General features: G+C 46.5%; 1 protein-coding gene across 2 annotated transcripts in view; it reads left to right on the top strand.

Annotated features, from left to right (window-relative positions):
• The window catches only part of COL4A6 (collagen type IV alpha 6 chain), a 907,271-nt gene that overhangs the window by 765,991 nt on the left and 124,577 nt on the right, over positions 1–16,703 (top strand). For both annotated transcript variants that reach the window (XM_078688783.1, XM_078688784.1), the window contains 2 exons: positions 4,789–4,893; positions 7,392–7,499. In XM_078688783.1, coding sequence (XP_078544909.1) covers positions 4,789–4,893; positions 7,392–7,499 — 213 coding nt within the window. The remainder of the gene's footprint in view (positions 1–4,788; positions 4,894–7,391; positions 7,500–16,703) is intronic.

The following is a 16,703-nucleotide window of genomic DNA, read 5'->3' as shown; positions in this document are numbered from 1 at the left end:
GAGGCCATGCACCTCATATGTGGGTAGGACATCCCTGCTGGAGCGCCTTCGGGCGCGACGGCTCCTACTGCTTTTCCGCCTGCGGGTTCACCACCGGCACCCGTCCGGCCCCTTGAATCTATTGATGAATCCGGAGCGCGCCGGTCGAGCCACCTCAACCTTACCCGGCACCTGCTCCAGTGCTGACGCCACCCGGTGGCCAGAAGCGGTCGGTAGTGGGAGTACCTGCCGGGTGGGGAGGGGGAGGGGCAGGGTGGGAGTTAGTAATCTATGGATTACGGAGCTTTACAGGTAAGTAAACATATAAATAAATAAAACGAATTTCGTTGTGTGCACTGCATCCCCAAATGCAATGCAGTGCGTGCAACAAAATTCGTTTTATTTATTTATATGTTTACTTACCTGTAAAGCTCCATAATCCATAGATTACTTCCCCCCCCCACCACTCTGCCCCTCCCCCTCCCCACGTCACCGCCCGGCAGGTACTCCCACTACCGAACGCGGCTGCCGGTGGCACCATCCTTAACTCTGATACAGAGCCAGACGGGCGTCATCCATGCCTGGCTCCAGCACCAATGGGTACAGACCCCTCATGTCGGTTCTGGTGGCTCAGTGGACTAATGCGTCCATTGCAGGGGCCTGTGTTCGACCTCATGGTCACAGATTCAAATCCCGGTGGGTTCACTTAGCCTTTCATCCACCTGAGGTCGATAAAATGAGTACCATTGATTTGGGTATGAACATGTTATTCAGCGCCAAGAGACCTCTAGGTGAACATGCGCTTTACAAATATTATTATATTATGTTATGTTATGTTCTGTCATATCGGAGCCAGTGCCTTATTTTGTGGATAGGCCTGGATTGGTTGATGATTGGGAGGGGTCTGAGGACCCTTATGGATACCAGTTGGACGATCCAGAGGACAACTAGTATGAGGATATGGTGCATGCCAGCGGACTGGGCACTTGCCCAGAACTGGCCTGGTATCTACCCCTAGTCTGGCGGCGAAGGAGGGTGCGTCATTCGCAGTGGTGGTGGGTGTGTAGGGCAGCTGAGGTCCTTGACCTTACGCTACCCTCAGTGGCAGTCAAGATGATTGTCTTGACGGTGGTGCTTCAGACGAGAGTTGCCCCCAACGAACCGTTACTCCCATTCATTGAAGACCTTTCCAATATTCTTCTTGGGCCTTGTCCAAGCCCTGCACAGAGGCTGCTGTGCATAGGACAATTGCCCAACACCATCACCCCGCCCCAGGGGAACCCAATTTCCTCACCCAGCACTCCAACCTAGAGAGAATGGTCGTCCAGGACTCCACCTCCAAAGTTAACCCCAGCTCATTTCCTACCACTCCACTGGATAGGGAATTCAAAAGGCAGGATATCTTAAGGAAGAGCCTGTTCTCTTCCGCCAGCCTGGCACTGCTATCAGTAAACATTGCAAGCTTCCTGGGCTGATGCTCCCATACCATCTGGGGCTAGGTGGCCCTTGGTCTCGGAGGAGGCCCTAACCATTCTCTCTCAAACAATTGCTGATGGGAGAGCTGCAGCCAAGTTCTTAATATGATGTGGGCAGGACAGAACTAACTCACTGGGCAGAGCGATTTCATCGTCGGTGCCACACCTGGTCGACAACCACTGGCTTCTCTGGGGATATCCAAGATTTTGATGGCTGTCGGTTGTTTGGAGAGAAGGAGGACTCAGCGCTAGAGAGCTTTAAGGACAGCAGAGCTACAGCCATGTCGTAGGGCCTTTCCATGGCCCTTGCCAATCCCAGCCCACTTTCTGCCCCTTTTGTGGTCACAGAAGGAGCTTCCAACCGCATCTTTACATGCCCAGCCACCATGGATGGCAAACCGAGCAATTTTTTAGTGGTCAAGGATGCAGTTCCCACAGGTAACGTGGGACAGGAAGCCAGAGGTCGAGGCAAACCAACACCCCTCGGCAGCCTCCAAACCCCTTTAGTATGCCCTTCGAACAAAAGGCATCAAGTGGAGGGCAGGATACGCCATCACCTGCACCAATGGAGGTTAATAATATCAGGCCGTTGGGTTTTGCAGCTCGTCCAAAGGGGTTGCTCCTTCCTCTTTGTGACCAATCCCCCACCAATTCGACCCACTTACAACAAGCTTACTGCGGACCATCTCTTTGTTCCATCAAAAGGTCTTGGCTCTCTTGGCCAAGGGAGCTATAGAGACGGGCCGGCATCAGGAGTAGGTCTAGGTTGCTCTTTGTGCTATTTTCTGGTGCTCAAGAAGGGCAGAGGCCTAAGTCCAATTCTAGATCTGTGCCCGCACAATCTCTTCCTGAAAAAGAAGAAATGCTCACATTCGCTAAAGTCTTGTCCACCCTGGATCCAGGAGACTGGATGGTATCTCAGGACTTACAGGACACTTATTGTAATTCCCCTGCCCTGCCTGCCCACAGCTGTTACCTGCGGTTCACAGTCGTATGTTGGTGTTCACGAAAGTGATGGGGTGGTCGCAGCTCATCTGTGGAGGTCCGGAATTCCAGTCTTTCCCTACCTCGACAAATGGCTGTTGAAGGTAGGCTTGCCCCTGTCAGTCATCCCCCACCTTCAGACTACAGCAAACCTGCACTCTCTGGGATAAACTTGCCGAAGTCGCACCTGACTCCTCAAATTCTCCCTTTCATCAGAGCTGTTCTGGACACAGTGCAGTTTCGGCCTATCCTCCTGAGCAGCGAGTCCAAGATATTCAGGTGACGAAACTGATGTTTCGGCCTCTTTCCTGGATTTCGGTGAGACTCACTCTGAGGCTGTTGGGTCTCATGCCCTCCTGCATCCTCCTTGTGACACATGCGCATTGGAATGTGAGGTGTGTGCAGTGGGACCTGAAGTTTGTGGGCACAGCAACATGGACTCTTTCTGACGTGGTCCTGATCTTGAAGGGAACTGCAAAAGACCTGCAGTGGTGGCTAACAAACCGTGATTGGTTCAGTAACGGACCCTGACAGATGCATCACTTCTGTGCTAGGGCAGCTGTCTGGGCGAGGTGGAAGCTTTTGACCTTCCGCCCGAAGTGTGCAATGTTATCTTGGCAGCCAGGCGTCCCTTCACCAAGATGGTATATGCATGCCATTAGATCAAGTTTGTGTCATGGTGTACAGATAGCTAATTGACCCTCTATCTGCACCCCTTTCCCAGGTTATTTTGTTTATTCTTACCCTAGCCCACAGAGCTCTGCTTTAGGCACATTGAAAGCTTATTTGTCTGCCATATCTGCAATTTTGCAGTTGTCAGATCAACCATCCCTTTTCAATCACCTATTGTAAATAGATTTCTCAACAGTCTCAACATATGCTTCCACCTGCTCCTTTCATGATGCTGCAATAGGACCTCAACCTAGTTCTCATATTTTTGATATGTGCTCCCTTTGAAATGCTCCACAAATGCTGCCCCAGGCATTTACCATGAGGGTCAGTGAGCTACAGCCACTGTTATCACAGCTTCCGCACCAGACAAACTGGTCTTTCGCACTAAAGCATCCTTCCCACTGAAGTTGGTGACTCCCTTTCATGTAGGCCAGTCCAACGCTTTGCCCACCTTTTTCTCTCCAACTCACTCTTCTAAAGAAGAGGAGAGGCTCCATCGGCTGGCCCCAAAAGATCAATGCTGTTCTACTTTCACCCCACAAAAGAGTTCTGGGTGGATGATCAACTCTTTGTGGGGTACGTCGGAACCAAAAAAGGAAAGGCTGCACAGAAATGGAACACGATGGATAGTACTCTTCATCAAAATCTGCTATGTTTGGCCAAAAAGCAACCTGCTGAAGGTTGCAAGCTCATTCTAGCAGCGCCAAGCCTGCGAACACTATTATCTCGCAAAGTACCTGTCCTGACTATCTGTCTGGCAGCAACTTTCTCTTCCCTGCACACGTTTAGGAATCAAAATGCCTGCACAGACAGGTCCAGCGAAATGGGCATTTTGTCCGTTCGGTCCTACAGGATTTTCTAGTTTAATCCATGTTGCCGACTCACCTTCAGGCGGTATTGCTTGGTATCTATTTTAAGATAAGGAATTTGCGACTAGAAATCTCTATCAGATGCACAAGTTACTTACCTTTGGTAACGCCTTATCTGGTGGAGACTCAAGCTAGCTGTAGATCCTTACCGACCAACCTGTCCTCTCAGCTCTTCAAAAAGATTTCAGTGTAAAGGGTTGCTTCCCTTTTAGGGACTCTAGTTTTACGCACGACCAGCCAGTGTCCTTCGTGGCTCCTCACTTCTGCCGTGGAAGGTCGCAAAAAGAAACTAATGTCAGTTTGCTAAGGTGGCGCCTTTATAAGCACTGCGCCCGTCACTTAGGGCGAGGACGACACCTACCAGCACGCAGGGGTACTGCTCAGGAATACTTTTCGGGTCCAATCTAACACCTGAGGATTATTCTTTGGTAAGAAATCTGGGCTAGATGGGGTCTTGAGCAGATAAAGCATTACCAAAGGTAAGTAACGTGCTTGTTACCTTGCTGTGTCAGCCATCCACACTATATCTTATTTGCAGCATTTCCGGATACTGTCTTCCCATAATGTAATCTTTGCGCTTTCTCTCCCAAGGACTGTTAGCTGGGTAGAGGACTAGCCATGCAATTTAGCCCCAGGTTGGGCCAGGATACTGGGCACTATATTCTTTCTAACCCTGCTATTCAGTGTTGAATTTCTATATATGCTGCCTGCTCTCCATATCAAAGTTCTTCATTTGTCCAGTATTATCTCTATTACAAAGAATTTGGAGAAGATACAAAGTGTGATTGGTGTTTTTACTGATATTTTAGGGGTGGCAGGAGCGAGCGGTCTGCCCGGAGAGCCAGGTCCCTCAGGATTCCCTGGATTCTCTACTAAAGGCGCTCCGGGTGAAACAGGGCGAGCAGGACAAGCAGGTACTGTTCAATAAATGCTTGTGTCAGGCGAAGAGCTGATATGAGTGTGAGAGGATAACTGAACGCTAGCGTACACATGGATATCTTTTAGTGTTAAAGAAATTATGCTGAATCCTGAGCCAGGTGTGGTACTTTAGCATAGGATCCTGGAGGTCCAGTTCACCACACTGTGCATTTGTGCTTTTCTACCCTCCCCCAATACGCCTGACTTCACTCATAGTCTACGCTAGACAATGGAGTGTAGTAAAGAAAAGGGAGGCAGGGAATTATTCTGGTCTTCTTGCTGGTTTTGAGGAATTGCCTGTTGCCTGTTGATAAGTGCACCACCAAATCCACCACATCCTCTCTGTATCCATGTTCCCTGCTATGTACTGTCCTTCTTTACTCTATTGTGTATACAGAGTGCTTGTTCATTACAACGTAACTTTTTTTATTTGTACCTACATCACTTGTGGCATATTGAATGTAAACATAAATAGTCTTACGCTCATTATGTTCTGTGCTTTGCTTAAAAGAATATAAAAATAATTTTTCATTTAGAATCGTTTTGATTCCTTTTTTTCTTATGTCCAACTGATGATGGAGCCATCCTTTCAGTTAAGTTTTGCTTTGTCTAATGAACAAAATGTAATTCCAGCCCAAACATATATTGGCAGTGCTTGCACAAAGAAACTACTGTTGGCCTTAAATCTTAAGCCTTCGACCAGAATGTTTTTATCACTTTAAGAGTTGTTGCCATTTTGGAAATGTTGGCTTTCCCGAACACTGGTGCTGTGACTTCTTAGCTCTGCAGTGTGTGCCCACTCATGAGCTAGCCCACTCTTATCAGCTTTATGTGAGGTGTAAAGCTGCACTGACTCTGACCTTTTCCTCACAGTGCATTCGGTGATCATACCTGATTGTCTATGCTCCCACTTATTTGAACTATTAGCATTATTGATGTTTCTGTTTGACTATGCTCCCTCATGTACCTACCCCACCCCATTTATTACCTATAACTACGCTATGCCTAATGGACTGTTATTCACTCTCTTGTTCGTACCCATTCTTTGTAAAGCGCTCTGATATCCTCAAAGATCTTGTTCGCGCTATATAAAACTTTCAAAATAAAAAATAAAAATAGATAATGTAGGGGTTGGAAGCTTCAGTGTTGTCTGTCAGTCATGAATTCTTATGTTCCTTAAATGGTCAAGCCCCCAAAGTGATACAAAGTAATTTAAAGCTCCTGTAGATAGAGCCTGCTTTAGCTGTCGGCTGTTGAAAGAACTAGTGTGTACAATACCAATTTTTAGACTGGGCTTTGGGTCAGCCCATTGCTTATCACTTATTGGCTTTCTTGTCAATATCATGTGCTTGCTTCTTCTTTAATGGCTTACCTTCTTCTCTTTGTTTGTCCCTTCCTGAGACAATAGCTGTTTACAGAGTCTTTGATTGGAAGAATTGTATCTTTTATTTTTTTGCCTACACTCAGGGATTTACTTTTTTCTTCTTTTTTCAGCACTTCTAGAGAGTGCATGTGTTGTCTTCTTTCCCTTGTGTACTGGTTTTGCTTTACATGTTTGCCCCCTTTGTGCAGTGTATGCTGCTTTCTCTCCCTGCTTCCTCCATTGTTCTCTCACCTCTCCCTGCTCTGCCCTTTAGTTTTAATGTTTTCTTCTATTAATAGCACGCTGCTGGAAAGTGTTTCGTTGCTGTACATCCTCCGCTGTCAATTCATTCATCTTACATCTACGCTTGTGTGCTGCTTTCCCACCTTTTCCCTGACTTATTTTTAATTTTAATTCTTAAAAATAACTTTTTTCCAGGAACCCACCAACTGCAGCAAAGCTATGAGTGAGCCACTTCTTTGATTTCTGCTCTTCTGCACAATATTTTTGTTATTTAGGCAGCCATGCTTTTTGTTTCAGAAAACCCATTCTAAAATGGCTGCCCATGTGTGCACATTTGCTGTGGTGCACCGGTAGCCTCCTTGGAACAGGTTTCCTCAGACAAAAAGCATTCCTAGATGCTCTAGGCATCCATCCATGGCTACCATTTAGATTGTTTGTATTTATTGGAAAACCAATAGTGTGGCACTCTCATTAGACAAGCCAAACTTACTGATTTTACTAGTGTTTGTTAGACTTCACATAGCTGTAAAAACAATAATCTTACTAAGGTCCTCTGGGTAAATGTTTTTAAATATTTCCACTTGTATTTCCTTGTTAAAAACTTCAGTAGATGGGTGAACCAAAATCCAACATTTCACGTTGAAACTTTAGGCTTTCTTTCAAAACTTGCCAATTTAGCATTATTGTTTATGAAAATACCTTTAAACATTTTTCAAAAAGACAATGCAACATTTATGGTGATGAATGTTATGGCTGTAGATGTAGGTATTGTTGCGCGTGGTTCTTTGGTCCTGAAGTGATTGATGAATATGTTCTCTAGGCTGTTGCACAGAATGGATTCTCTAGCACGGGTAGTTCATAGCCAGTATATTTGTGCTCTGTTTCTAGGTATACCTGGTCTGCTTGGACTGAGGGGGAACCCTGGCTTCCCAGGGTCTCCAGGACTGCCAGGACCGCAAGGATTTCCAGGGGCACCTGGCTTTCCGGGGTCTAAAGGTGAGTGATTTTTAAGAATATTTGAGCCCAGCAAAAATAATCCACGCTTCTGGCAGCAGGAGCAGGTGAAGTTATTTGATTGTCGCAGATTGCTTAATGCACAAGGAGGCAGTTTTCAAGATACTTGATTTTAATGTTGTGTTGAGGTTCTGCATACTGATATTTGCAACACATTCATTTTCTTTTGAATAAATAGGATTACATACATGCATTAAATGTGCAGAGAGGAAAAGGGATGTTTATTTCACTGAAAACACAGTAAGATAAGGACCCCTTTCTCCGAAGCAGGATCTGTTGACACATTTTGGTCGCAGTCGGAAACCTTTGCCCTCTGGGAAAGAGAGTACAATGTGTGGAAGGTGCAGGCTGCGGACTGGTACCAACTTTATGCACCTCTTTACATCTAGTGTATACATCTTCACTTCGTGGTCAGTGATGGGACCAGAGCATGTGGTGAAAACCACAGTATCCATAGTATGAATGAGGGGAACATGCTCTTTTCCTCTTTTGAACAAACTACCTCCTAGTTCAATGAAGGTTACCCCTATATGAATAGATGGACACACATTTAATTTTATCTCCCTGGAAATGAGGTTAAAGAGAAAAGCAGCACACTTCCCACATTATTCCTATTTCTATATCCCAAGTGACTTGCTTGTCAAACCTGCACAGTATTTTTTAAACTTAACAAAATCGTAGGCTCTTGTGTATCTCTAGACTGTAATTGAATGCCAACATTTTTCACCAAATATAAACATATTTCTGTGTGGGAAAATCTTTTCTCCTAGATTTCCCGAGATTCACCTTAATGTCACACTTATTATTACATTTGTTTAAAGTATGATTGGGTATACAATTAGGAATGGAGAGCTCTTGCAAATGTTTTTGAATACTTAGGAAGTTACAGATTTGAGAGTCTCCTTAACTGTTGGAGAAAAGTCCTCTGCATTGCTTTGTGAAGCTGTGACTCCTACACAAGCATGTTTCTGTACAGATCTCCTTTGAGCCTGCTGGAGGTTCACCCTTTATTATTCTCAACTTCTGCGCTAGGCTCTGATGTCAGGGATCACCCCAATGTGTACAGTTTTTGTGAGACTTGCTACTGCACTCTCTACTAGATTGAGTGGTACTGACAGGGTGGTAGCATGTCTTTCTAGACCTTTTTATATTACCAGCATCTGCCTTAAAACGTCAATTCAGTCTCTGATAAATGCAGTCCCTGCTCTTCATCAAGTCTTGTACAAGGGTTACCTGCAGGAATTGATTTCACAGGTGTTTGTCTGGACCATTGAGTGTTGGAGCCCGTTGGGCTCCAGGTGTGTGGGCTGCACAAGATGGTGGTCCCCATTATGCAGGGCTGGTATTTTCCTTTTGGACATGCTAGTTCCCACGTGCACAAACACCTCCTGTATACTTTCACAACTCTAGATAAGCCTGTTGTGAAAAGTATAGACAGCCCTGTCCTTTGGTTTAGCAGAGATTTCTTCGGCACAGTAAAATCAACCGCTTCCTGTTCGTGTCCAGCATCCTTGTATGGCATGGCTGTCTGGACAGGGCCTGAGCCAGCCTTGCAGTAAAGACAGCAGGGCAGACAGGCCCAGAAATCAGGGCACTAGAGTGGGAAGAAAGCTACACCAGCACTGCAGGAGCACCTGGACATTTGAAAAGTGCAGCCTCCCTTGATTGGCTAGACCGGGGCACCTGAATACTATGAGCTTCTTCAGACAGTAGAATATTCAACCATTTCCCTTGATTGCGCGGAGGCTCTGTGTACCAGTACCAGTCTCAAGAGACAAAACTCTAAAGATCCAGGAGTAGAACTGCTTAATAGCTATCCATTTCTGTTCATATTGGGCCTATGTTAGGGAAGCATCAGGAAACTTGCTATTGCACCATTGGAGAGAAGGGAGACCTACATGCTTGACCATACAAGCCAGACTACCAGGAGGAGTGGTGTAATAATAGAAGAGAGCCAAGGAGCATAAGAGTGCAAAGGAGTTCTTCTCAATGTACTGAGAGTGTAGGCAGCTATCCAGGAACCAATACGATCGTAGGGATGTTTGTACAAAATATCGAGTTGGAAATATCAGGAGGTATATTGGAAAAAAAAATGTTGTGACCAAAATATTGTGATGCAAAAATATTGTCAAGAATATCGTTTTGTAGGTAAGTAATATCATTTTCAAGAAAATCATTGTTTTAAATATCGTTTTAAAAAATATATTTGTAAAAAATATTGTTCTAAAATTATTTTAATGTGTTTCTGTTCATTTGTCACCCCTACAAACCACGAATCCCCTCAAAGCATTTTAAAAAGACTTTTGCCAAATGAGTGGGCCTATTTGCTTGTGTGGTGGGTTTTATGCAAGAACGGATTGTGCATACCACATATATTCATGGGTGGTCGTATATCTACAATCTCTGCCCCAGATTCAGGGTGCCTGGAATGTTAGTTAAAAGAATTCTGAGATTTCTCTCAGTCACCTTTGCCCTTTGACTAACATTCTCAGACAGAACTTGTCCAACCCCCAACAAATACTGCAGAGACCCTTCTTTTGAATAGCACTGGCTATAGGGCTCAGTGTTATTAAAATCCTAGTGTCTAGCATGAGGGAGCTGCAAAAACTGGTGAAGTGTCGGTCTGGGGTCAGATACTGCTAAATACGTCTGGATTTCTATGTGTACCCTATGTGTTGAATATTTTATCTACCTGTAATAAATTAATTTTCTTTTCTGTAGTAGAGCACAATATAGCCATTCAAGTTATTAACTGCCATCTACTGTATGCTGTTACTGAGTTTCTAGCCCATTGCCATCTCCTCAAGTAAGCATAGACTGCTCGATTCTACTACCCAACGAGAGTGACCCTAACAGTAACTGCCCCGTAACTACTGACTGCCCTGGGCCCTAAGAAACGTCCTCTTGAGTGGTAAATAACCTTAATCATACAGTGTAAATGCCCGGCATTTTCTGACTGCCATACTACCTCGAGAAAGTGCCGCAAACTAACATTGCTTATGGCCGCATCTTCACACTGAGGAAAGGGGCAGGGATCCACCTTGCGAACCTCCTCCTTTTCCTCCTACACCACAAGGGAAGCAGGTCTAGTTCACTTCCCCAACCCTACGCGCAGTGCCTGTGGAGGGGCGGGTGACCATCTACTTTCCTCCGGCCTGAAAGGCCATTACTTTCAACCAGGGGTCCCTCGAATTGTAGAAAGGGGCTACACCCTTCCCTTCCTTAAGGTGCCTCCTCTCCCTTTCCCCATCCCCCTCCACCATTTGCCCATTCTACAGCAGGGGGTGGCAGTTCTCCTCCTCAAAGGAGTGGTGGTTGTTACATGGGATACTTCATTGTGAACAAGAAAAACAGCTGTCTGTGTCCCATTCTCGACCTCAAGAGCCTGAACTTCTTCCTCAAGAAGGGAAGGTTCAAACTGCACAATGTGTACTAATATATCGCGATCCTGCGGTTGCATCATGTAAGGAAACTGTTTTTTTGCATGTTTACCCCCACACACCTTTCCCCTCATTTTGACTACTATTTCTTGAAGTTATGACTCTGGAATGTCTTCAGCCCTGCTAACCAGCACTCAGCACATTTTCTCTGACCCTTAAAATGGTGTATGTTTAATTGGCTTATCCCCAATAGGCATCACCCGACTTGCTTGTAAGTCCCTAGTATATGGTACCAGAGGTACCATATACTAGGGCCTGTAGGTTGAGGTGTCTCTTATGGACTGCAACACTACTTGTGCCCCCGTGAGTACAACAAGGTAAAACATTGCTTCCAGTCTGCCACTGGAGACTGGAAGTGGCAGGGAAGCTTAAAGCTGCTAACTCAACTTTGCATTTAAAGTAATGACTAAGCCCAAACCTCCCTTTTTAATGTATGTAAATCAGTCCTGTAGCAGGCCTAGCAAGCCTAAGGCAGGGTACTGTATGTTAAAAAGTCGAACCTGTACTTTTGTATGTTTAGGCAGTAAAAACCCTAAATTGTCATTTTTACTGTGGAAAGACTAGGAAACCCATTGATGGTAGTGAGTTACAGGCTGGAACCCCAGCCCTGCTAACTTCTGAATGGGACTACGAAGGTTGGTATCGTTTGGTATCAAAAGAATCAGTGAATTAATTCCGATTTAATGGTTAAGTCGAACTTAATGTCACTGGTCGGCAACGTGCAAATTTAGATTAGACTTGGGCTTTAGTTGTCCAAGTTTTCCCGTGCCCTTTAACTGTTGTACACGGGGCTTGTCCTTCGGACAGCTTTCTGTACCCCTGGGGGAACGTGGTAATGACTCTCAGAAAAAGACACAACAGGGTGAGACAGATGTATGGAGCAGATGTGTTATCTCCCTCCTGCAGGGATCCACACAGGTGTTAGCCCAAAAGGTGAGCTTCAAAGGAGAAGCTGCCTTGAAGGGCACGTGGATAACATTTAGAAGAGGGGTGCTCTATTGTTTAGGCATGCAGGCTGGCACTGTGTACAGGAGAGGAGAAGCCAGTTGTCAAACTGTTTTGTCAAGGGGCATCTAACCACACTTTAGGGGGTTGGCTAAGGAGCTCTAAGTGTCGAGAGAGGGGTCTTGCCATGTTGGAAGTGGGCAGAATTGTGCATCCTGGAATAGCCAGATGCCACACATTCCAGGAGGTGTGAGGGAACCTGGTAGCCCATTGACAACTAACTGCATTCTTCCCTCAGAGCATTTTCTGAAGATAAAGATGACCCCAATGGCACCAGAACTCAGATTTCACCTGACTTGGAAGAATGACTGCCTTGCTGCATCAAACTACCAGCTAAGAGAGGCTGCACAATCGAAACTGCGCCTGGTGGCTAGGGAAGAGAGGGACTGTGCCTGCCATGTACTGCTCATGGGAAGCTGCCTCCAGAGCCCAGTCAAGCCAAGAGAACACCAATGGCCAGCTGGCTGGACTCCTGTTGGCAACACAGGGACACAACAGCTGAAGAAGCCTGCTGGGGCAAGTTGATAGCCCAAAGTCTTCACTCCTCTACCACCGCTGCCATGTAGCACCAAGGACCAAGACCCGACACACAGAGTTGCTCCTGAGTTTGCTGAGCCTGGGAGTGCTGTCGGAGAGTTGCCGGGACCGGGGCAAGTTATCAACCCCGGAAGGTATGGCCTGTGATCACAACACCAGCCAACTGGTAGTCCAGTGGGGACTAGACTTCAGCCAGACCGGTGGGAGCCTTGTGGTTCATTGACCCTGCAAGTAGGACCCCCCGCACCATCTTCATGGACTAAGTAACCTCTTCAGGAAGACCCCCGTAGACCCTGTCACATCCACAGCATCCTTAGAGCATCTTCAGCATCCTTCCTCCCTTGCATCAGGACCACACCATAGGAAACCATTGCAACTCAGATAAAATGCCTGGAACTGCTTAAGGACTGTTCTTCTGTGGAGGGTTCTATGCACAACCAATTTGTAGTACTGGCCTTTCGTGTGACTTGGGCACCTCGAGTCTTTACAAAGGTGATGGTTGTGGCCCATCTCAAACAGTTTAGTGCCACAATTTTCCAATACCTGGATGATTGGGTCCTACAAGTCAGCTCACCGGTGGTGGTGTTTCGCCATCTGCAGACAACAGCAGCTCTGATGTTTGACCCAGGCTTTCTGATCAACGAGCCCAAACCTCACCTGTGGCCCTCCCCATGACTCCAGTTCATAGGGTCAGTACTGGACTCCACTCTTCTCTGCACCTTTCCTCTGACTCAGAGAATCAGAGACATCCAGGAGATGGTTCCATATTTCCAGCAGGGCACTAGTATTAAAATCCTGACAGTTCTGCCTTTTGTAGGTCTGCTGGCTTCCTGCATCCTCTTAGTCATACATGCACACTGGCACATGAGGGCCTTGCAGTGGTGCCTCCACAGGCAGTGGCTCCAGTATGGGGTGCACCTCTCAGAATCCATCTTGATCTCACCAAGTGCTGTATTGTAATGGCCTGGTGGGGTATTGAGGCCAACTTAACTCACGGGATGGCCTTCACTCACCCTCTAACCGTGACTATGGTGGTGATGGATGCCTCCGTTTTAGGTTGTGGAGCCCATCTGGAGGATCTGCAGATCAGAGGCCTCTGGTCTCCGGAACAGTGGGTGCTTCACATCAATCTATGAGAACTGCGCGCTATTTGGCTGGAGCTCAAGGCCTACCCCGCCTCCATTGCAAATTGATCCCACCAGAACTTGATGGACAATAAGACTGTGGTATGTCAACAAGCAAGGGGGAGTAGGTTCTCACCTCTTTTGGCTGGAAATGTTGAGACTGTGGTCTTGGGCTCACCACCAGTCACCTAGCGGGGTCTCTAAATGTAAGAGCCAGAGCCGACATAATTTTGCCAATCACAAGTGACGTCTTCTGCTGATTGTAATCTGGGACATCTTTGCCCAGTGAGGCACTCCTCAGGTGGGCTTATTTGCCTCCTCAGAAAATACTTAACGCTACCTGTTCTGCTCCTTACAGTATTAGTTGAGTGAGCCTTGGGGGACCTTTTTCAGGCGAGATGGAACATTCAGCTGCATTACGTGCTTTCCCCTTACACTTGATTCTTGGTTCCTCGACTTCTCAGTAAGATTTGCTAAGACAGGGCACAAGTCATTCTCATTGCCCCTGGGCGGGACTATTAGGGTGTGAAATACAGAACTTCTGCGCTTCTCCACATTTCCTTCGCTATGCCTTCCACTCAGGCTGGACCTTCCATCACTCTTCTGACCTTCTGTCCTCCACCTCATCCTGCGAAAGAGGAGGAGTGGTTGCATCGATTGGATCCTCAGTGGGCAATTAACTACCACCTGGACCACACTATCAAACAACCAGCTTTTTGTCAGCTACTGTGGTGCCAAAAAGGTAAGGTGGTGCAGAAGAGAACTCTGTCTGGGTGGATAATCCTCTCCATCATGAAGTGCTAAGCCTTAGCCAAGAAAGAGCCTAATGTTCGAATTAGAGCCCATTCTACAAGGGCTAAATGAACCACGTCTGCTCTTGCTCAGGGAGTCTTGATTGCAGAAATCTGTACAGCAACATCATGGGCTTACTTACAGAATACTACTGTCTGTATTCAGAGGTGCGCAGGGATTGACACTTTGCCAGATCAGCCTTGCAGGATTTTCTTGTCTAACCATCCATCAATCCTCCTTGTGGGCAGAGAGAAGGATCCATCATAAGAAAACATTACTTACCTGCAGTAATGATCTTTCTGGTGGCTACTCTACCTTCAGATTCTTTATTGACTCGTTCGCTTCCCCGTTTGATGGATGTGTCATAGGAAAAGTTAATAAGATCCCATCATGCATTGTTCTGGTACTGCAATCCTTCATCAAAGTCAATCTGCCCTCTCACCTCGAAGGCTAGGGAAAAACAGAGGTCGCGGATGTTGATGCGCTGAGGTGGATGCTGTATGGCCCTGGTGATATCACCTGATGTCACTTCCGGTACCGACTGAGTCTGGCGCCCTTTAACAGCGATATCATTGCTTTGAGTTCGGGATCCAGTCTGATGCCTGCGGATTGCTCTACACGTCAGGAATCTGTAGGTAGATAGTGTATCCATCAGAAAGATCTTTATCGCAGGTAAGCAACTTTTTCTTCTCATGGATGGTTTTTGTTTACTTTCAGAGGAGATCTGGGCTGGCAGTTTAAGCTTGACTGCTCTTTATTGTGCAGGACCAAGGCTGATTTTCATAAGGCTAGTCTATGTCTCAAGCGACATAGTGTGTGAAAAGCAATGTACTGGATCGCAGCCAGAGTGATTGCCAATGGCTCAGAATTTTGCAGGCATTACATCCGCATTGCATTTTGATAAGTGATGATTGTCAAAGATATATGTAATTGTGTAAAAAATGCCCTTTTTGCGTCGGTAAACCCCTGCCCCCCCGACACAGACACTTTTTCCTAGATTTTTATTGCTGGTGTATGGACTATGAACACTGGGGTGTTGCTGCCCAGTGTAGGTGCTCTGACCCCTAAAAATATGTAGAATTGGCTAATTTCGGATTGGCTTATTTCAGTTACCTATAGGTTCCCAGTATATGTATAAATTTACATTTACTCTGTGTAACCAGGGCTTGTAAATTTAATATCACTAGTGGACTGAAGCACTTCTTGTGCCACCACTAAAGTGACAAGTGAAAACATGACTCTTAGCCTGCCATGGCAGGATGCATGAAATGGTGCAAACCTTTTTCGAAAACACAACATGGCCCGCTGCTTGTGTGCCGTTACCAAAGACACTGCGTATACTATGTGTAAGTCACCCCTGCAGCAGGCCTGGCAGCCCTAAGGCAGGGTTCATTATTTTATAGGTGAGGACATATCTGTATGAGCAGGTATGCCCCTGTGATGCCCAGTTCTATTGCTGGCCATTGCAAGTGATCAGGTAGCCATCTTCAGGACATGCACTGGGCCCTGTTCATTACGAGTCACCCAGCTACACAACGGCTGCACTGAAACCAATGGTCTTTGGTATCAGCCACCTTGTCTTTATAAATCCACCCTGATGCCCGTGTACGATTTATTATGACAATCACCCAGAGGGGGGTCTTCGAGGTACCCCCTGAAACCTACCAGTCTTTTAGTGTGCTGGCTAACTGGACTCTTCCAGCCTGCCACCACAGTCGAGTTTCTGACCTCCTGCTCAGGACAGCCAAAGCTCTCAGTAATCAGGAGCAATGCCTGCTCCAGAGAAAGGTGATCACACCTCCTTCAGCTGGGTGTCTAGTGAATTCATGTACCCAGCCCAGAGGCTTCAAAGCCTCTGCCATCTTTGATATGCAACCCCGGCTTCCTCCAGACATGGAGCATGCCACCCCCTGCCCTGGGGCCCATTTAGCTCTAGAACAGGAGGGAAAATTAGCTAGTCAGTAGGCATGCCTCACTATCAAGCTAGGCACCCCCCAAGGTAGGCCACCTGATGTGGACACGAAAAGTGGTAGTCACCCCAGGTGTAAGTAGCCCATTGGCTACTACCTTACACTTTCCTTAACACCCCTAAATTCTGTATTTAGATGGCCCCATGACACCAGGAACTCGGAGTCGTCTATCTGGTAACAGAAGACAGACAAGGAAGAGCCAACAATGCAAGAACTGTGGACCAGCACCCAAACTGGCACTAAACCCTGCCTGGCTACTGCTCTCTCAACAATTGCAAGACATGTCTTATCCTGCCGCTGAACAGACTCTCCATACCC

This window comes from Lissotriton helveticus, chromosome 4_1 (assembly GCF_964261635.1).
Source record: "Lissotriton helveticus chromosome 4_1, aLisHel1.1, whole genome shotgun sequence".
Lineage (NCBI taxonomy): Eukaryota > Metazoa > Chordata > Amphibia > Caudata > Salamandridae > Lissotriton > Lissotriton helveticus.
Note: the sequence above shows the minus strand (reverse complement) of the source record. Positions and strands in the feature narration are given on the sequence as shown.